General features: G+C 40.8%; 1 protein-coding gene across 1 annotated transcript in view; it reads right to left on the reverse strand.

Annotated features, from left to right (window-relative positions):
- Positions 1–23,078, reverse strand: part of VPS13B (vacuolar protein sorting 13 homolog B) — a 5,424,989-nt gene that overhangs the window by 1,906,069 nt on the left and 3,495,842 nt on the right. Inside the window, exon 33 of the mRNA XM_044065647.1 lies at positions 18,429–18,572. Coding sequence (XP_043921582.1) covers positions 18,429–18,572 — 144 coding nt within the window. The remainder of the gene's footprint in view (positions 1–18,428; positions 18,573–23,078) is intronic.

The following is a 23,078-nucleotide window of genomic DNA, read 5'->3' on the forward strand; positions in this document are numbered from 1 at the left end:
GAGAGGCAAATTCAAACCAAGACAGGAAAGGTTAATACTGGTGGCCCAAGATAGTGGGCTACGTACACATTGGTTTACAAAGTCCATTGAACATGTGGGAGAAACAGACAAATGTAGGTTTTCTAAAACAGAACTGGAAACAGTCGCACACTTCGTTGCTGGTTGTGAGATGCTAATGGCAGAAGGACTGCATATTGAAAGGCATAATAAAGTCTACATCACATGGGATTACCCATTACCAACAGTTCAAAAGACAGATGCAAGAAAAAACTATAGTGATCCATGAAAATAAGACAAAAGTAGTGCTGATCATTGAAATCGCCATACCCAGTGACTACAGTGTCTTGTGTACAGAGAAACAAAATCATAAAATATCAGGGTATGCAGGCAGAAATGACAGCAATGTGGACAAAGGATACCCAGACAGTTCTAATAGTAGTAGGAGCAACGGGTCTTATAACAAAGAATCTACAATCATATTTAGATACGTTACCAATACATGTAACTACATACAAATTGCAGGAGTCATTACTGGCACATTGCGGGTGCTGCAAAGAGCACTTTTGACTGACAACAAAGACTGAAACAATACTAATTTCATCAGCTTTAATCATAATTTGACTTAGGAATGGGGTCCATTCCCATCATAGTTTTGGAAACCCAAAAGATTGGGAGAAATTAAAAAAAGAGGCTAACTACTTAGAGTCCACTGAATGATGTTTTTCGAAAACTTTCTTCTGTCAAAATGGCCTGCGAGGGTATAAGAAAAAGTAGTCACATACACTACTACTGCTGAATGCCAGGAATGTTATTTTGATGCTCTACACCTCTTAACTTAGTAGCAAAATGAATAAATATGTTTGAAGTATTCAAAGGATGATGCACAGACCTAAAAATGGAAGTAACCAAATCTCCTCTTACTTATTACGCTTTCTACTTTCCTTAAATTCTTGAGGCTGTACATGTCTTAGCAGCAGGCTAATCAACTTACAGATCAAACAATAACAAAATATATCTTCTTCATGTGAGTGACTGGACAAAAAGTGCTTAAGTAAATTCCTGTTCTCAAGTATTCCACAGTTTGTAATTTGTTGGTGGTGGCAAAATTAACAGATATGGATCAAGTTGGTTATGTAGATGGAAGACAAACATTTGACATCACTTACAGAAGAACAACGATGATCCAGAAGGAAACAGAATGTAAGAAAATATCACTGTTGTTGGTAGGTCTTAATACAAAGAAACCATTCAACAGAGTAAGCTGGGATTTTCTGAATAGGGCAATGGAAACATGCATTCCCTGTTATAATAATAAGGTTAATTAGGAGGAGATATGAAGGATCAATGGGAAAAAATAAGTTGGAAGCCTTCAACTCCAATAACCTGTGTTTGAACAAAGGGACCGGGCAGGGGTGTCCCTCTTTCTCCTTTGTTATTATCGGCTGGCAAAGTAAATAAGTGATTCAGAAATTCAAGAATATAATTGGTACAATAATTACAAAAACATTTATTTGTAGATGATATTATTTTATACTTCAGAAATCCAAGGACATTTTAGTGTTGAGACAGTTTCAAAGTTTCTTAAAATTAATAAAGATAAAACAAAGGTTGTAGCCGTTAATTATGTATCCACACACAAATTGGTTCAGCAATACCCATACCTGCAGGATTATAAAAAAGCATTTATGAATATGGATTCAAATGTCTTCTGATATGGCAGCTAATAAGCTAAGAATGATAATAATAATAATAAGCTAATAAGATAAGTTGGAAAAGACTAAACAAACAAACACAAAAGCAGAAAAACAGAATGTTCTTGATTAAAGACATGGATAGTAAGATACAAGCAGTGAAAATGTTTTTAGTTTTGTATACAGAGCAGGCATATTTTACCAACTTGAGGAGAAGTTGTGGACAACAATTAATAAAGAGTAAAAAGAATTTATCTGGAAGGGAAGAAGGCAATAGTTAAACTGAATATAGTTGCTCCACACAAGATGGTTTAGGAGTACCTGATCTGAAGGTGTATTTTAGACCTACACAATTAATGCTCATATACATGACACAAGCATAGTAAAAGGGGCGATGATGAATCAGAGGGAAGTTCAAGAAATAAAGAGAGAATGAGATTTTGGATGCAGATCCTTAAGAATAATAACCATACAGAATATTATATTTATAAAGCTGAAGAAAGTATTCTAAAAACTAAGCCAACACGGGAATGGAGAAAGGTGATTTTGCCAACAGGGATAACTGCAAGTAGGGGTACAGAATATATGCAAGAGGGACTGGAATTTACTGGAGAAAAATGGCAAAGGAACCAAGGTATTGGGAGTAAATAACTACAGAGGGAAAGGTAACAGAATGGGATGAAGCAAAGAAGTAGTTTGGATTGCAAGTCAGATACTGGTTTCCCTAGCAGGGATTGATATAATACAGACAAAGAGAAGAGGTTAGAAAAGAGACTGGAATAGCAATTTACAAGGGAAGAATGGAAGGTCATATGTATGGCTTCAAAGTATGCAACAAAGTCCATTAGATTTATTATTTTTGCTTGGAAGCTTTTTCCATAGATATTTTTATACTCCAAACACAATTCTAAGATTTTTTTCCTCAGGTAGATAGCAAATGATGGAGGTGTGATGGTGAAGAAAATAGTAACTAGGAGTGTGTTTTGGGGAGCTTAATGAGTTAGCAGATTTGAAAAATTCCATACAGCATACTCTATCAGACGTATTGGGGGAGTAAACAGCTGTAACTTTAGGAAAAAAGAAGTTATGTACTCACCATAACGTTCCATGTGAGTTGTTTATCTCTCCTTTATTCTCACTGATGGGTTCGGAGCTGATCCTCGGCTCCGACACGGCCGATAGCAAAGCTCAAGGTTTGCCAGTAGCTCGAGACCAAGCCCCTTATCCCATGATGCACTGCTGGAATTACCTCAGATCTTGTTTGCTGCGTGTATATATACCCCTGTAAGGGGTGCACTCCCCAAGAAGGAAGAAGAAGTATTAAACAACCAGGATGATACTAGCCTCTGGGTCAACTGTCAGCCAGGAGGGGGATGGAGGGAGGGACGTGAGAATAAAGGTGAGATAAACACCATGGAACGTTATGATAACTACATAACTTCTTTATGTGAAGTTGTTAAATCTCGCCATTTATTCTCACTGAAGGGTAGCACCCCTAGCACCCACAATCCTGGGTGGCTCACGGGAGTACATTTTTCAGGACCATAGAACCAAAAGAAGACCTGTCCCTTGAAGCCTTATCCACTTTGTAATGAGTGATAAAAGTATGAGGCTTAGACCAAGTGGCTGCAGCACAAATGTTATCAAGGGGCAACTTGGCTTAAAATGCAGAAGACGTAGAAATGGCTCTGGTTGAATGCGCCTTTACTTTGCGTGGCAAAGGTATGTTAGCAGTTGCATGAACAAATGAGATACAATCTGATAACCATTTTGAAAGGGTTGTTTTAGCCACTGGTCTACCTTTTCTGGCCTCCGAAAAAGATACAGAAAATTGATCTGATTTCCTAATATCCTTAGTTATATCAAGATAAAATCTGAGCTGTCTGTGCACGTTAAGTTTGTGCAGCATGTATCCTAATTTGTTGGAATGGTTGGGAAAAAAGACTGCCAACTCAATGACCCGATTGATATTAGACTCAGAACAGACTTTAGGCAAAAAGGAGGGGTTTGTTCTGAGAGATACTCTATCAGCATGGAAAATCATATAAGGAGGTCTGAAAGATAATGCTTGAAGTTCTGACACTCTGCGAGCAGAAGTAATGGTCACTAGAAAAATAGTTCTCCAGGACAAAAATTTGAGATCACAAGATGATGATGGTTCGAAGAGGTGAAGAATTATTTGAGATAGCATAAAATTCAAATTCCAGGGAGAATAAGGGATTTTGACAGGAGGCCTCATGTGAAAAACACCTTTGAGAAAAACCTTAGATAACTTATGGGCCATAATATTTAACCCATCCAATCCACGGTGGAAATCAGATATGGTGGCTAACTGAACCCAAACTGTGGCAGCTACTGTTCCTTCCTTAAAAATCATTGTCAAAAACTCTAAAATGGATGACAAAGGAGCTCGGAAAGGGTAAATTTTTTATATACTGGCCCAAATGGAGAACCTTTTCCACTTATTGCGATATAGTTTTCTGGTGGATGGCTTATGAGAAGACAACGGAATTTGTCTTGTGTCATCTGAGAGTGAATGAAGCATGGCTATTTGGGGAAGTGGATCAGCCAAGCAGTCAGCTTTAGAGACTGCAGTGAAGGATGGAGGTCCCCTGACGGGTATGTCAGGAGGACTGAAACTGGGTCCAGGATCCATGGATCCTCCAGCAGATGATGGTTCAGAAAAGGGAACCAAATCTGTTGAGGCCAATGGAGGGCTATAAGGATAACAGTCCTTCCCAGTGACTTCGCTTTCTGTAAAAACCTAGGTATCAATGGAATTGGAGGAAATACATATAGGAGACCCGGAGGTCAATCGTGTACGAGTGCGTCTCTTGGGGGATGTCCTGGAGGTGGTATTAGGGTAAAGTAGCTTCTGCATTTGGTATTGATGTGACTGGCAAAGAGGTCGCAGCAAGGCTGGCTCCATTTGTGGAAAATCATGTCCGCAACGTGTTGGTTGAGAGGCCACTCGTGAGGCAACAAGATTGCCCTTGCTCAGCTTGTCCGCTATCACGTTGGATTTTCCCGGGATGTGTGTTGCTAACAGAAAACGCTGGGATGACCCAGCCCATTGCCATACTCTGAGGGCTTCTTGACAAAGGGGGTAAGAATTGGTTCCGCCCTGTTTGTTCAAGCACCAGACCACTGACATGTTGTCTGTCTGAATCGCAATTGTCCCTAGAGGAGTACTGCAGAGCCAGAAGTGCTGCTCTCAACTCCAGAACATTGATATGCAGATGTGACTCTTGATCCGTCCATGTGCCTTGGGCAGTCTTTCCCTGAAAATGCCCCCCCACCCTATCAGGGAAGCGTCCGTGGTCACAGTGGCAAGTGGGAGGGGAGCACACAGGGTCGTCCTATTGTGACATGAAGAGATGTCAACCACAACCGAAGGTCCCTCTTGCAAGAGTTTGTGATGAGAATCATATGGTTCATTGGCAATTTCTGGTAAGACCATTAAATGAACAGGAGCCATTGAAGAATTCGCATATGCATCCTTGCGAGTGGAATGGTTAGAATTGCTGCCGCCATCAAATCTAGTACCTTCAAGACCTCTGCGGCTGTAGCTCTGTTCTTCGACACCAATGAGTTGACATGTTGGCAAAGAACTGAGACCCTTTCGAATGGAAGACAGAGTGGTGGTTGAGGCATCTAACTCTGCTCCTATAAAGACAGTATGCTGCGATGGCAACAAGGCAGACTTTTTGAAGTTGACTATAATGCCTAAGTGGTGGCAAAGTGTCAGAGTAGATTGTGTTGCCTGAATCAATTAATGCCTGGTGGTGGCGGTAAGGAGCCAATCGTCTAGATAGGGAAACACCTGGAATCCTAGACGCCTCAGGTGAGCGATGACCACTGCCATGCATTTGGTGAACACTCTGGGGGCTGTACTGAGACCAAAGGGCAGGGCTCGAAACTGGTAGTGATTGGCTCCCAGCCAGAAATGCAGGTGATCTCTGGAGTGTCTGTCCATCTTTATGTGGTAGTATGCGTCCTTGAGATCGATGGAGCACATCCAATCGCCTTTCCCTAGAAAGGGAAGAATGGCCTGAAGCGTGACCATTCGGAACTTCTCTTTTTTTTACAAATTGGTTGAGTCTGCTGAGGTCCAAGATAGGTCTCCAGTCCCCTGTTTTCTTTGGAACCAAAAAGAATCCTGAGTAAGTTCCGAATCCTGTTTGGTCTGCTGGGACTGGCTGGATGACTCTTTTTTCTAGCAACTTGCGGACCTCTATAGTTGTTTGTTCCCTGAAACTGGGTGGAACACCCCGGATTCTGTTGACAGGAGTGGGAGGGGAAGAGAATGATATGAAATACCCTCTGGAAATGATGCTTTGTACCCAGGTATCGGATGTTATGCTTAGCCAGGCTTCTGGGTACAAAGATAAGTGACCCCCGACTGCCTCCAGAGCCAGACAGCCGGGTCTCCTTTCAGGAGCGCTGGTAAGGCTGACCAGAGAACTGGCCTCTGTCACCCTGCTGTTGCAGATCCCCCCACCGCGCTGGCAGCGTCTTCCATTATAACCCCCTCCTCTGCCTCTATAGGGTTTTTTTCCACGTGTGTCCTGAAAGGCTCCCTGTGCTTTTTGGAACATCTTTCCACCCTTAGGGCCCTTGGGATAGGGCTGAGTAGGGGAAGAAAAATGGACTCCGACGGCAGATAGAGTCTTGCCTTCCTGCTCACACCTGGTTAGAGTTTCCTTTACCTTGGGCCCAAACAGGGATCAGCGATCAAATGGAGTGTTGATAAAGGAAGACTTGAAAAGGAACAGAGATGCATCCAGGCTTGTCTACGCAGAGGAATGCCTGAACTAGCAGCTCTGCTCGAACCATCAGCTGCATAAGACATGAGACGCATGGACGAGTTCACAATAGAGTTTAGGGTAGCGAGCTGGGTGTTAACTTTGTCGGCAACCTCTGCAGCTACCGTACCCTGGAGAGCATCTCCTAGCTCTTTCAGGAGATCTCTTTGTAGTCTTGTAAAATGGGTTAAATAGTTCAGTGATTGAAGGGAAAAAGTCGCTGAACTAAGCATGCGTTTCCCATATCTATCCATGATCCTGGAATCTCTGTTAGGAGGATGGATAGATGAGGACGTCTCAGACATTTCTTTTTTGGTGGCTGCCCCCACCACCATGGCATCAACAGGCACTCCCTTAGTCAAAAAAGCTTAGTCCACTGGGGTAGAGATTAACTTATTTGGCTTCCGAGGGACAGGTTCCATGGCCTCCGGAGACTCCCACGCCTTACGAGAAATCAGCTCCATGAGCTCATTGTAAGGCGGAGACAAACAAGAGGTGGAAGGTTGAAACCTGAAAGCCTTCAAGAGCACTGACTCGTCTTCAGTAGGGCTTTTGGATTGCCAACCACCCCTCTGATGAAGGATCTCTAATATCTCCACAAAGGAGATATCCTCAGAGGGGGTTCGAGGGGACCCTTGTGACTCATCCAAGTCAGTGTCAGATATCAAAGACTCCTGTGGGGAGTCCAAGTGCCTCCTCTTGCACAGTCTTCTTCCTGTGTACCTCCTCAGTGGGGTCTTCTGGGGAGGTCTCAGAAGAGCAGGGGGTGCCCTGTGGGGCTACTTGAGGCTCAGGGTCTCTACGCTTGGGTTGACCGGTAGAAGCAGGAGTGGACACAGGCGCTTGAGGGAAGGAGGAAGCCAGACCTGATGCTGATGATGTCTTTGGAGACATGACTCTCCTCATGGCATCGAACGCACCATGGCTCCGATGAGAAGGGGTAGATGGATCCGAAGGGACCGTCCAATCCTCCCGCACCGAGGCTATGGGCTCCGAGCATGAGGTAGGAGCCGAGCTCATCCGAGCTGAATCCCCGAGAGGAAGAGTCTGTACGACTATCCTCTCCGGACCCGACAGGAGAGTGTCGGCTCCTAAAGTCCCCGGTCGGCGCCAAGGACATCTGAGTAGATGGAACCGATAACACCAGAGCAGGTCTCGGCTCCACAGGCTTAACAACCATCAGGTTGGGCTCCTCTGGCGCAGAAAGTCCAGTACGGCTCGGAGGAGGAGCAGTCAAGTCTGGGTTAATGGTCTTCAGTTCCAACGAAGGTGTCAGAGCCAACAACAATTTGGCAAGGTCTGGTGCCCATAAAAGCTTCTGCACCAACCGGTTCATATCCAGATCTGAGAGGCTGACAGAAGACTTCGAGGAGTGCACTGAATGGTGCTGATTGGAGCAGAGGAGATGAGGGAATCTCAGAAACTGGCTCGAAAGCTGTGAGCTGGCTCCAAACAGAAGGGACACTCGGTTCCGAGGGCAGTGGAACAGATGACCCGACACCCTCCATTTTTTTAGCCTTTTTCGATCACTTGGGAGTCACCTGAAGACTTGGATGACTTAGAGGATTTACTAGCACTATCCTGGTCACCCAGTACTTCCGAGAAAGGGTGCTGAAGTAAACTCCTATACACCAATTTCCTCCTCTTCTCTAAAAGTACCCTGGAAGAGAAGGACTGACAGATGCTACAAGAGTCTTGGAGATGTAATGTCCCCAGACAATAAACACACTGAACGTGCCCATCAGTGACTGATATTTTTGTCCACAATCCGGACATTTTTTGAAGCCAGATTTAGGATGTGGCTTCTCTTTCTCATCAGACATCTCTTTTTTAAATTTAGACAAATTTAAACAATGGAAAAAAACACACTCAAGAAACTATCTAAATAGCTAAGAAGTTGGTTAAACACAAGGCCAACTACTAGGCCAACTCTATAGAAAAAAACCAAGCCAACACAGGGCACTTAACTAAATCTAAATCTAAGTCTAAATCTATATATATATATATATATATATATATATATATATATATATATATATATATATATATATATATATATATAAACAAACTATCCTAACACGAAAGTCAAGAAAAAGTTTTTTAAAACTTGCAAATAGACAAATCTATCCAATAAAATTGGTCGAAGCTATCTGCAACACCGAGATCTGTGCCATGGCAAACTAGAACTGAGGTAATTCCAGCAGTGCATCATGGGATAAGGGGCTTGGTCTTGAGCTACTGGCAAACCTTGAACTTTGCTAATGGCCATGTCGGAGCAGAGGATCGGCTCCGAACCCATCAGTGAGAATAAACTGCGAGATTTAACAACTTCACACTGATTCTTTTAAGCTGGGACACAGGATCTGACTTGCCTAGATGTAGTAAGGCCTTATAAAGCTTAATTCTATTGGCTGCCAAAAAAAATGAAAAATTAAATCAGCTGTACTTAAAGTACTGAATATCGTAAAAGAGATAAAAGAACTGGAAAGTCGGATCTTTGGAAAAGGGAAGGAGCACAGAAATAAATGGATTTTGTGGGAACAATACATGCAGAATAATGTTCATGTGGAGGAGGTATAAGGTTTAAGGGAAGGCAAGAACTGAGCAATTTGTGTAATGTTGGACTATGACACTTATTTTAAAGAAATAAAACATACATTAATAATGTATACTGTGTGCAAACGAAAAAATGTTAACATGCTTTTTTTCTATTAATATATGTTCTTATGTCTTACGTGATACTTTGATAAAGGTGGTAAAAAAGAAACATCCCACTAGGAAAAAAAAAAAACAAAGCCTGCAGAACATTTACGTGTTACACCTATTCAAAATGGGCAAGGGTGCTAAACCAGGGCCGAATATGTGGTTTTCCATTCTTAATTCCAGATTATGTTTGAAGAGTAAGGGAAGTACTTTGCTTTATGTAGAGAGGAAGACTATACCAAATTTATACACACCTATCCCTGCTAATACATTTTATGTTGCCGAAGAGATTGAGATCTCCTGAGTGGGTGTTTACAAAACCATGAGACTTGTAGATGTGCAGTACATCTGAGAGAAAAGGGTCTGTTGGGGTTCTCTACATGAGGCAGACATTGCCCCCTCAGTAGCCCCTATGATACTGAGAAAAGGGACAAGGCTTTGAAATGGTCAGACCTTTGATTTTCTTGATGAGAAAGAGCTATGATCTTTCAAGCTGTGCTAAGTGTTTGGAACGGTACACAATGGAGGGGGCATTATAATTAATGATTAGCCTAATAAGTACAGAATATAGTGGAATCATTACATCCCTGGACTCCATACTCTTACTAATAAACTGCACAATGAAAAAGGGGTTTCTTACAATAGGGGATACATGGTGATCAAAGGACAGTTTGTTGTCAATATTGGAGCCCGGGTCCCTAAATACCAGATTGATTTTCAGGGGAGTGTTATCGATGTGATATTTACAGGGTATGTCATGCTTGCTGAAGGAGACTATTACACATTTTTTTGGCATTCAAGTTTTAGTCCATGGTTATGACACTAGCTATTTATTTGGAAAAGGCCCTCTTGCATGACTTTGGTGCCCTCTGGAGAGTTTATGATGGTAGCAAATTTACAGTAATCTGCAAACTTGGTCAGCCATAAATCCTTAACAGTAGCTTTGACTTCTGAGAAGTAAATATCAAACAGCTGTGGCCCAAGGACTGAACCCTAGGGTACACCACTAATAACGGTTCTTTTGTAGAAGGTAGTGCCAACTACCCTAACTTTATGGCCTCTATTTGTGAGGCAATTCACTATCCAATGAGTTACATAGCTATTAACATTTAGCTGGAGAATTTATATCCAACATATACTAATGTAATACTTTTATTAAAGTTTTACAAACTGAGATGGTAGCTCTCTGTTCTTTAATTACATATACGTGTAATACACATGAAAAAGTACAGTTGTGTACACTTACCATAAATGTAGATGTTCGAGTGTATTCACTGTTGCAGTCATTACATTTAGGTTATCCTGCTGGCAGGTTGCCCTCAGTCGGCCTGAATTCCAAAGTCTTGGGTCCTGCGTCGGTTGCTGTCACCTCTTCCCTGACGTCAGGTTGTCAGGGGTATAAAGATGCAGCCGACGCCATTTTATTCAGTTTTTCTTGCCCCAGATGTCAGGTGCCCCCAAAAGGGTAGGCTAAAATTATTTAAGTAAATCATAAATGCCCCAAAATAAGCTTTACCTTTACCTATAAGCAAATACACCACCTAGGTTGTATAGCTTAGAGAAGTAAAGATAAGTTCCAGCAAAAATAAGAGGGATGGCGGGTGGGTAACCTGGACTGCAACAGTGAATACATTCGAACATCTACATTTATGGTAAGTGTACACAACTGTACTATGTTCTTCGTGTTTCACTGTTGCAGTCATTACATTTGGGTTGAGTCCCAAAGCTAGGGTTGGGGGCTGGAGCTAAACAGCATTAGGAGCGGCTATGAGGCCCTGCAGAACTGCAGTGGCAAAGCCTGCCCTGGATTTAGAGTAAAGAGGTAGATTGTAATGTTTTGTAAAGGTATGCACTGAACTCCAAGTAGCAGCCTCTAAAATGTCTTTGGTTGTTACTCCCCTGAGAAAGGCTGCAGAGGTGGCTGCAGCTCTGGTTGAATGTGGCCTAATGCCCTTAGGCACTGGTTTGCCATGCTGTGAGTAGCAGAATCGAATGCAGTGACCTATCCACTTTGAAATAGTCTGCTTGGAGATAGCCTTTCCTTGTAATGCTGTGGCATATGCCACTAGTGACTGTTCTGTCTTTCTGAAAACTTTAGTTTTGTCCAAGCAGAATCTAAGTTGTCTGTGTACGTCCAAAGAATGTAGAATTTTCTCTCCCTTGTTCTGTGGATTTGGATAAAAAGTTGGCAAATTAATTGTTTGGTTAAGGGCTACACTGGATACCACCTTAGGCATAAATGTAGGGTTTGTTCTCAGAGAGACCCTGTCTGGATAAAAAATGATAAAGGGTTCCACAGCCATGAGAGCCTGTAGCTCTGAAACTCGTCTTGCAGAAGTTATTGCTAGGAGCAGAGCTGTCTTCCAAGATAAGAACTTTATATCTGCAGTAGCAGCTGGCTCAAAAGGAGGTAAGGTGAGTTTTTCCAAGACATAATTGAGGTCCCATGCAGGTACTGGCATTCCCCTTGGAGGCCTTAAGTTTTTGGCTCCTCTGAGGTACTGTCTTAATAAAGGATGAGAAAAGAGTGGTGGCTCTATTGTAATGAGCTGAAATGGCAGAGGCATGGATTTTAATTGATGAAAAAGACAGGCCTTTGTCCAGCATCTCATTTAAGTATTGCAAAATCTGAGGAATATTTGGGACAGCTGTATCAGTTCCTTGAGCTTGGTTCCAAGCGCAAAATCTCTTCCATTTCCCACCATAGGATTTTCTAGTAGTAGTCCTTCTGGCTTCTAAAATGACATCCATCACAGCTTTACTGAGAGGTGTTGCTTGTATGGCTAGATTATGCACCATGCTGCCAGGTTTAGAGTCCTGAGTTGGCTGTGCAGAATCTGTTTGTTTTGCTGGGACAGTACATGAGGTATTTGAGGTAAGGTCCAGGCTGGGCACTGGGATAAGTTCCTTAAGATCAGATACCAGTACTGGCATGGCCAGTCTGGGGCAATCAGAATCATTTTTGGTTTCTCCTGCCTGACCTTTAGGAGTACCTTGGGGAGGAGAGGCAGTGAAGGAAAGGCATATACTGATAGGTTTGTCCAGTTGAAAGATAAGGCGTCCACTTTCCAAGCTTGTCTGTGATAAGTCCTTGTACAGAATCTTTTTAGTTGATTGTTGTGAGGGGAGGCAAATAGATCTATGTCCGGGCGTCCCCATTTCTTGGCAGGGTATGGAAATGAAACTTGTAGCCTTGTGACACTATGTCTAGAACCCATTTGTCCTGGGTTATAATGTGCCAATTTTGTGAAAAAAGTGCTAGTTTTCCACCTAAGGGTGCTGCCAAAAGATAAGTGCTTGGTGCAGGCAGGGGGAAGTCATTGGGACTGTTTCCTCTATGATTGTGCTTTGTCTTCTCCAGCTTTGGAGGCAGAAGCACTCCACTGCTTAGACCTGTAGGATCCTTGCGGCTGTGATCTGCCTCTAGGGAGTTTGGATCTGCCCCTTTGAGGTCTGTCTGAGACTGGAAAGGACCAATTCTTTGTAGGCCAGTGTCTGCTAAATCTAGGTGGCTGTACTTGTAAGAAATCCTTGACCGTTTGCATAGATTTAGCTTTGTCCTCCATTTTCTTTAACACATCTTCTGCCTTAACACCAAACAAGGTATGTTGTAAAGGAGCATCTAATAATTTTGCTTTAACATGGTCAGGCAGATTTTGTTCCTTTAACCAAGCATGCCTCCTAATGACAGAAGTCAGAAGCTGCCCTGCAGGAGGCCTCCAAAGAATCAAACCCACATTGTAAAGTATGCTTTCCAACTTGTTCAGCTGCATGCAATAAATCCTGCATTTCTTTGTTTTCTGCACAATCAGAATTTGCCATCATTTTCTGTTTAAGCAGTGTCATGATATACTGCTGATATTTGAGCATATGAAACTGGCAATTTAAGGCCTTTATAGCCAAAGTAGTAGATGTGTAAATCTTTTTTCCCCATCTATCCAGTGCCCTAGAATCCCTGTCAGAGGGGGTAGGGTTTTTTGCAGTAGAAGCCTTGACTGCTTTTGGACCCTGAGAAATAGTTTCTGGGTCTGCAGAAGGGTTTTTGAAAAGGAATTTATGAGAGTCAGGAACCCTGTAGTATCTCTCCAGCTTAACAGGAGCTGGAGGTAAAGAGTCAGGGGTCAGACTAGACTCAGTGAACACATCTACAATGTCCAACACAGGTGGAATAGCTAGAGGCCTGTGTAGAGGTAGTAAAAGGAAGTCTCTGAGCCTTTTCATAGATTCTGAAAAATCTTGGCTCTCCCAGTGGAAGTGTTCCCTCATGGTATGCAAGGTTTCCCCAAAAGAGTAGTCCTCAGGAGGAGAAGCTGAAGGAATTGATTCTTCAGCTTCAGAATCCTCATAGGGGGGAAGAGAATATTCCTGATCAGAAGAGGAATCAGAAGAAATGGAAACCTGATCTGAAGATTCATAGTTTGTCTCTTGCCTAGGCCTCTTATCAGGAGGGGGATGGGAACCCCTGATCAAGGTAATTAAGTCTTCAGCCATTTTGAGCGTCTGTTTTTTGGGCATGGAGGCCTGTTCTTGCGGCTGGTTAACTTGTTTCTTTGCCTTTAAAGGTGTTTTAGTCTTTGAAGTTGGTTTAATACATAATTGCTTAGGTCTGAATACACCCTCAGAAACTGATGCCTGCTCAGCGGCTCCCGACCCATCTGAGGGAACAATCTCCGAGGTTCCAATACCTTGAGTTTCCAGCGGCCTGTCCGACTCCACGTGGGAGTTGGTAGCGGCTAGCGACTCTGAAGTAGCAGGCGTCAGGGGCTGCGAAAGCGCCTCACTGAGAACTGGCAAACTGGCGACTTGCTTAGGAGAAGCTTCATCGTCGGATTTGGACCTTGGTTGCCTGTCTTTTTCTTTGTGTGTTTTGTGAACTCCGGTAGTCGGATGGCTATCCGATGACATTGTATAATTAAATCTTCACCCAAAATAGCTTAATGCAAAATCGTACCGACGTGTAATAGTGCGTTGGTTAAATCTAGTACAAAACCGACAACTAGCAATGTCGTAGTCAGGGCCTAGGCAAGGAATACAGTAAGAATGAAAGTCCTTATGAGGTATTTGCTTCCCATAAGAAATACAATTATTAACTTTTTTTGACATTGGTCTGGAGCAAGAAAAATGTTTCCCCAATGGGGTACATAGCTTTTAATGAAGACTTTGGATCTGAAATTCGAACACGAAAATCTCAGGAGTCAGCCGACCGGCACTTGCGGACTGCTTCTGCTTCGGGCTCCGCGCGGCAAGAAAGACTGAATAAAATGGTGTTGGCTGCATCTTTATACCCATGACGACCTGACGTCAGGGAAGAGGAGACAGCAACCGACGCAGGACCCAAGACTTTGGAATTCAGGCCGACTGAGGGCAACCTGCCAGTAGGATAACCCAAATGTAATGACTGCAACAGTGAAACACGAATAACATCAGTACACTGCCATGAGAATTTTATAGAATTTTTTTTTACTTTTATAGTAGAGAGGTATTTCCACACTGGGGTCACATATTTGTATAGGCCATAAACTCATGAACTGCATCTGTACCCTTTATACTCTGGCATCACACAAACAGCACTTCATGCACAAAACCAATTGTGACTTTTATACTGTGGCATAAACAGGCACAATGGTTCAACAAGAAGTCTTACCAAAAATTACAACACAGGGGACTGACTAAGTTGAAGGTAGTGGTTGATTGCTGCGTAGGATAAAAATGAAACATCCTTTTTTATTATTAGGCTGACTTTCTGCTTTTCAAGACTAAATGTAAATGTCTGAATTTAATTGACGGATTAATTGAAATCATTCCTGAAAACTGTATAACATTTTCAACTGCTTTGACTGTTGTCTGCTGCAGTCAGTCAGTGACAGAGTTTTAACAGGAAGCACATTCACCTTTGGTGCTAGAAGACCAGAAGTCTGTGGTTTATATTTCCACTGCAAGTAAAGTGGATTAATTTTCAAACTGACAACACTGCACAGCAGCATGGAAGTGGGGGAAGGACTGCTGTACTCCTGAATGTGCCATTTTTTGGATGAGATGTTAAACTAAGGTCCCATCTGCTTAAGTTGATGATGGCTTCGGTGGATGTAAAAGATCCCATGGCACCTACTGAAAAGTGTAGAGGATGTTTTTGGATGCCCTGGCCAAATTTCTTCTAGTCGTGTAAATACCACATCTTCCTTGGAATTAGGCCACTAGTCTAGAGGAACTAATGTAGTCAAGAAAGGATAAATAAATAAAATAAATACACTAAAATAGGTCTTGAGTGTCAAAGACTGCGACTATGTTTCATTTTGTTTTACTTTTGTGATCAGTTACATGACAGTGGTTCAGTATTTTATCAGTTATTAACATACTGCTAAATTATCACATTTACTAAATGGAATGCTGTCTGTCTTCCAGTGGAGCTATGGCACCAGTCTGCTTAAAATTTTGGATATGTGTAGTTATTTTTCAGGTGATTTTAGTAGGTCCTTATAGATTTCAAGATTTTCTGTTTGGAAAGGTCTGGAAAAGATGGAGCAATTGCTGGTCCATTTGTTCATTTTTTTTCTGGCATTTTTGCAGTATAAGATTTGGACTATGCCCATTTGGACTGACAAGAGTAGGTACCTAGAATTTTGTTTGTTGGACCAAGATGATTATTCTTTATACTGAACTTCCTGCATGAGTTCTATCCTGAACAATGGGGTCAGCGAGGTAACATTCCTAACTTTATCTAGTTATGTTATATTTACTTTTTGTTTATTTTATATTAAGTCATTAGACAACTGACAGTACTATATAATATATTATATTTCTGCAGTTATTCATTAATTCAGTATATTTATTGTAAGTATTTAAGACTAAAGCACTTAAATAAACCTGGAATTGAAGTACACAGGAACAAGATTTGTAGATGCTTTTGAAAATCTTTAATATATGATAATGATGTTCCCTCTTCAAAATAAATTGCAACTACATCTTAAATCTACAACTAACACTATACAACAGAGTGTTCTGCACTTCATAAATCATTTTTTCCTTGAGTAACAGATTTAAGGCAGCATTTGCTATATGGGTTTAACAAAAAGACTGTCCAAATCAAGACCAAATATTCCTTCTAAACAACTAAATATTACAGCAGCAAAAGGGAGACCCTTCCATTACAAATCATCAACACCATACCAATACAACATTAATATAAAATGCTAACCATTATCTAGACAAATTTACAAAGTAATTTTCTAAGATTCAATGAGCTGCTTATGAAGGGAGAAAAGGTAATATGTGGATAGAATGTATTACACCATATGAAAAAGACAAATGTTAAATAGTGAAATTCCAGATGGGCAAGTTTACAAAGGACCATGATAACCTGACCATGAAAATTTCAAATGCAGCAGTGCATTTTAAAAATTAATGCATTTAAAAAGCAGTGAAAATAAACTGCATAATTTCTGACAGAACAAGTAACATCCAGGGATCACAGCAACATAAGTTTATATTGAATAAATAGAACATCAGGATTTGAGTCATAAGCCCATAAAGTAGCACTTTAGCATGGGACCCAGACAGTTTGCAAGATGGCAATTTAGTGCAAAGGATTAAGGCTCTGAGCTGCTAATGAGTTTCATTCCATAGCCCTAGGTTAAATTTTCTGAGACTCCAGTCACCTACTGTGTGGACATACCTGATTACTGATATCTCTATTTTGGGGATATGCTCCTGTTTTCAGACATGAGCTACCCTTGCACACAAATTTTTAGAAATCACCTCATCATATGTAATTTTGGAAGCTCTCTAGTAGACAGAAAACCACATTACATGACCAACATACTAATGGCAACAATAATTTAAATAAAGAGGGTACACATCTTTCAACAACCTTTTTTTGAAGCAAAAATAAATTATCTTGTGTAGCAGAATTTTGCAATACAGTTCATTAAAGTTTCGTTAACAATGTGTTTATATTTTTCCATCATTTTCAGCACTTTTTGTTTTTTAAACACATAAGGCCATAGGTGAATACTAGGCTCACTACCTTGAAGCACCATTTTAAGTCTAGCTAATAACCGAAGGTCAGAAGCAAACCTTGTATCTTGTGTTTATGAAAAGAAGACCTTAACCATTACGCCAAATCCACCCCCACCCCCCATTGTAGTATCCCATATTCCTTCTAGAAGTGGGGAAAGTTAATATGTGCTATTTGGCATTCAAACTGTATGCTAATTAGATGTCCAGATTTTTTAGCTGTACATTCCAATTTTTCAAGGGCTTTGGGCCTATTTTCAGCATCTGTCAATTAAGAGGAATGCTTGTTGATCTCATCAATGCACTTAACCAGAATGCACCCCAGGATTCACTGAAAATGGGTGAGTATCCAACACAGTTAATAAAAAAATATCTGGAGGCAGGGTAATTTCTAAAAGGGGTTAGGCCTGTCAGATGCACTCTGATACAAAGAGAAAACATTATCATCATCTCACACATAAAGCAGACTTGATAAGAATGCAGGAAAATTAAAACAAATGTGCTGCATACATCTAAAGTAAAGTTTCATCAAATTGATAAATTAGTAACTTACTGTATCTGAAACAAAAATGAAAGAATAATACACCAAACATTTCAACAGCTGTCAGTTTTATCAGTAAACCATATAACTCGAACCCAATCAAATAAAACCCAATAAATAAGACAGACACTGCATAGGTAATGTAGGTGTTTGAGAAAGTGTTAGTATGTAATTATTATATTAATAGATTTTATATAGGCTAGATACAAGTTCTCCTACAAATATTCTGCTGAATGAGTCTAATGAGCTATCACAAAGAAAAGAACAAAAGAAAACAGTAATGTACAACAGAAACTGTGTGAAAAGACCCCAGAGAGGCGTATATCTCACATATTTTAATTCTACTAGGAAGCACGGATCACTGATGAAATAAAACTTCACAAAAGATTTCTTAACACTGTAAAATGTAGTACTTTAGTCCTGCCTTCCTTCCAAGACTCAAGGTAATGACTGCTAATAAAGCAGCGTGAACACTTATATATATGGCTCAAGGAGCTGGCTACTGAAGTTATAAAGGAAAATGCATTTCACAAACCCACACAGCAACCATATTAAAGTGACTGTTTATTACCACAAGCTGTAAAGACTAGCAGGGCCGAATTACATCCCACACACACAAGCAAATAATATTGAATGTAAGAAAGTTCTTAATATAAACCAAGCCAAAAAAAGTACCTCAGTGGCTTTATCTGGTGACTCCAGACCCACCATACTGATTTGGACTAGCTGTTGTAGAAGCTGCACTTGAGCCACACTAAGGAAGAAGTCCAAGCTTGTGGTCACGTTCACTTCCAAAGAATGTCCACACACTACTATTTCCTGCAGAAATTAAAAAAAAAAAAAAAAAACATTATCAGCATTTGACTTCCTGGGGTGTAAAACACAATGTCAAGCTCCTTGTTGAAATGACAAGGAAGAACAGGACTTCATGAGACAAAGCAATGCTGTTCTGTGATTCAGTCTTACATCATATGATTTCCTAATGAAAGGCAAAAAAAATCTTAAAAACATAAAATAAAATATCAATAATTAATCATGTTTCAAAATGATGTATTATGAAAGTTACCTATTTTATATATGGAATGTAATAATAATACTATACCGAATAGGTTTCACTGTCATTTTAAAACTGTGCAACAGGATTGGAACAATACAATGCGTTATTACATTTCCGGGTTCTGGCCACTGGAAAACAAACTGTCTAGTCTCCTGGCAAGAAGGACTACAATGCCTAATCTGAGAGGATCTGCAGGCTTTTAAAAGGATTTATGTATTTATTTTATTTTACATTTGTTTACTGGGAATATCCGACCATTCAGCGGAAGCCCAGGCAGAAAAGATCCACATACAAAAAGAAGAAAACAATAATACAAAAAAACAGAAAAAATACAGAGATGGTAGTTGTGCTAACATTATATGAGACAATAATTAGTTAAATGAAAGTATAAAAAAAATGCAATAAGATATAGCACCACACAAAGTCAATACAGTGATACAAATAAAAGATATTTTGCTAATGCATAGTCAATCCTTTTAGTTGGGTAGATATCACATTACGTCATGTCACAAGCAGAAATTTAGGCAGCATCATAAGAATCAGAAGTTTTATTAGACAGGATCCTATCAGTAATTAGAAAAAGATAGGACAAAAGGAAGAATAGATATTGAGATCATATTAGTAAGAAGAAAAGCCTAGGTGGGTTTAAAGGTTATGAGTTAATGGACACTAGGGCCATGCTGGAGAGATGAGATGTGTGATCATCCAGGAGAAGTGCAGGAGCATAGCCAGCTACTGCTGAGGTAGTCTCTGAAGAGTGATGCAAATTTTTGAGTGTTAGTGCTATTTAGGTTATGTTGTGGGATGGTGTTCCAGATTTTGGACATTTTGCTTGAATACAGAGATTCTCCAAAGTTATTACTGGCTTTAGAGACTTTTAGAAACAATTCCTCAGAGGAATTTATCAGCAGCTTTAGAATGACTATAACTTTCTATCAGAACAACAGGTAGGATGTACATTTGGGATGGAATTTAGGTATTAAGTATAACAAAGATAGAGCTCAGAACAAATTCACAATGAAGTCTCTGACTGTTAGACTGCAGACTCAGTCTGCCACCCTTCTACGCCATTTCTTTAACTTAAAGACTTGTGGTGTGAATTTTACATGACCCTGGTCGAAACAGTGTTCTGTAGATTAGCAAGATGAGTTTTACTTTCCTGGTACTTGCATCATGGATATAAAAAAATACGTATTTGTTTCACACAGGATGCCATCTTCCCCTTGGTGTGCCAAGTTCAAAAAGTAATTGGTGCTAAAATCTCACCACTCATCTTCGCACAAGGTAATTCATTCAACACCTAGATAATAAGAAGTTTGGGAAACTTAGGGCCCACTGCCTCAAAATGCTTGGCTCTGTTCATACGGTCCAGCAAAGATTCCCATGTTCTAACATATTTAAAATTCCTCTAGCATACTCAGGTCACCTGGAGGTCCTTTGATGGAATCTAATGTGCATTCTTCTCTTAAAAAAATACTAGAAAATCATCAAAAAATTACAGGCATTACTTTATCTCATCTACCATTTTGATGATGAACGTTTTACACCCTAACCAGTGAGAATGGCTTACTCTCCAAGATCCACATTTAAAAAAAAAAAAAAAAAAAAAACACTAAAGTCTATTTTATGCAGGGGGCAAGCTCCCCTCCCCACTGTTGTGTCACACACCTCTGCAACTTGTACGTATACCAGAACCAAGATCCATCACTAAGATCACAAAACAGAGGTGAAAGGGCAAATTCCCACTCATGGCTGTACTGCAAACTAGCACATATAGATACAAGCAAAGCTGCAAAAGCTGGCCCAAACTAAACACAAGGAACATTTGTTATTTCACACATCTGAAATAGGTACCTGCATATATGAATATATGGCATCTCATTTAAGAATTAAATGCCTGAATCACAGATCAATAACCTCAAAAGACTGAACCTCACCAAACTGAGAGGAAAAAAAAAATAAAATGTTATACAAGGTGGCAAGCACCCCCCCACACACACACACACACACACACACACACTCACACACACGCCCTTGGTACTTACATATACCAACTATAAGACTGCACAACAGTGAGCAAAAGACCAACTCCCACAAACAGATACCAGCATTCTTCTAACTTACGAGATTTCAGTTCCATAAGATGGCAAAACAAAGATTGACATTCTGAATGTTCAGTGGCATATATATATTTTTTTTCTGGTTTTCTAGTTCTAATATCTCTGTTGCAGAAACATTTGAGCCACATAGTCAGCACTTATCCGTTTCATATTGTTTAGCTTCCTCACTGATCAAGTACAGACAGTATTAAAAACCTTCAGGAAATATTAAAAAAAAGAAGTTATGTACTTACCATAACGTTCCATGTCAGTTGTTCATCTCGCCTTCATTCTTTACTGATGGGTTCAGAGCCGATCCCTCGGCTTCGATACGGCCAGTTGCAAAGCTTGAGGTCTTCAAATAGCTCGAGTCCAAGTCCATATCCCATAATGCACCTGGAATTACCTCAGATCTTGTTTGCTGCGTTAACACCATATGTCATTCTTTCACTCCCAAAAGAAAGGTACAGAAGGATTGAGCAACCAGGATGGATCCAGCATCTCGGTCATCTAACAGCCCAGGAGGGCGTAAGTGGGAGGGACGTAAGAATGAAGGCGAGATGAACAACTCACATGGAATGTTATGGTAAGTACATAACTTCTTTATGTGAAGTTGTTCAATCTCGCCATTCATTCTTTACTGATGGGTAGTGTCCCAAGCACCATCAACCTTGGGTGGCTCACGGGAGTATATTTCTCAGGACCTTGGATCCAAAGGAGGTGCTGTCTCTGTAGGCCTTGTCAACTTTGTAATGAGTGATAAAGGTATGAGGTTTTGACTAAGTGGCTGCTGCGCGCAAATGTTGTCAATAGGAAGTCTGGCCGAAAAGGCAGAGGATGCAGAAACAGCTCTGGTTGAGTGAGCCTTAATTTTATGCTGTAAAGGAATGTTAGCAGCTGAATAAGCAAAGGTAATACAATCAAATATCCATTTAGAAAGAGTTGTTTTAACCACTGGTCTACCTTTTCTGGAGTCTGAAAATGAAACAAAAAGTTGGTCTGATTTCCTGAAATCTTTTGTTCTAGCCAAATAAAATCTGAGCTGTCTATGAACATCAAGTTTGTGCAGCATGTACTCTAAATTGCTCAAATGGTTGGGAAAGAAGACTGGCAAATCAATAGATTGGTTTCAGTGCAAACTTTGGGTAAGAATGAGGGGTTTGTTCTAACTGAGACACTGTCAGCATGGAATATCAAATAAAGAGGCTTGAGGGATAAAGCCTGAAGCTCTGACTCTGCGCACAGAAGTAATAGCCACTAAAAAGATGGTTTTCCATGACAAACATTTGAGATCACATGAGGAAACTGGTTCAAATGGTGGAAGAATTATGTGTGAAAGCATAAAATTTAGATTCCATGGAGAATAGGGTGATTTCACAGGTGGTCTAATATGAAAGGTCCCTTTGAGAAAGGCTTTGGATAACTTTTGTGACAATATTCAATCCTTCGAATCCAAGATGAAAATTAGAAATAGCAGCCAGTTGAACCCAACTTGTTGCTGCTGCAGCTCCTTTGTTGAATATCATAGTCAAGAACTCTAAAATGGAGGCCATAGCGGCTTGGTAAGGATCAATATTGTTTTTAGCAGCCCATATAGAAATCTTTTCCATTTGCTAAGATATAGCTTCCTCATAAAAGATTTGTGAGAGGATAAGAAAATTTGCTTCGTCTCATTGGAAAGGTTATGGAACCTGGCTATGATGGGAATTGGAGCAGCCAAGCTGTCAGCTTCAGGGACTACAGAGAAGGATGAAGTTCCCCCGACAAGTGCGTCAGAAGGTCTGAAACTGGGTCCAGAATCCAAGGGTCCTCCAAAAGATGAAGTCGAAGGAAGGGGAACCAAATCCGACGAGGCCAGTGAGGGGCTATGAGAATGATGGCCCTTCCCAGGGTTTTTGCTTTCTGTAGAACCTTAGGTATCAACGGGATTGGTGGAAATGCATAGAGAGACCTGGAGGCCAATCATGTACGAGTGCATCCCTTGGGGCTTCTCCCAGAGGGGGAATCACGGCAAAGTAGCTTCTGCATTTCGTGTTCACGTGACTGGCAAAAAGGTTGCAGCAAGGCTGGCCCCACCTGTGGAAAATCCTGTCCGCTATCGCTTTCTTGAGGGACCACTCATGAGGCAACAAAACTGCCCTGCTCAGCTTGCCTGCTATCATGTTGGAT

This window comes from Protopterus annectens, chromosome 3.part0, assembly GCF_019279795.1.
Source record: "Protopterus annectens isolate FY-2018-M chromosome 3.part0, PAN1.0, whole genome shotgun sequence".
Lineage (NCBI taxonomy): Eukaryota > Metazoa > Chordata > Ceratodontiformes > Protopteridae > Protopterus > Protopterus annectens.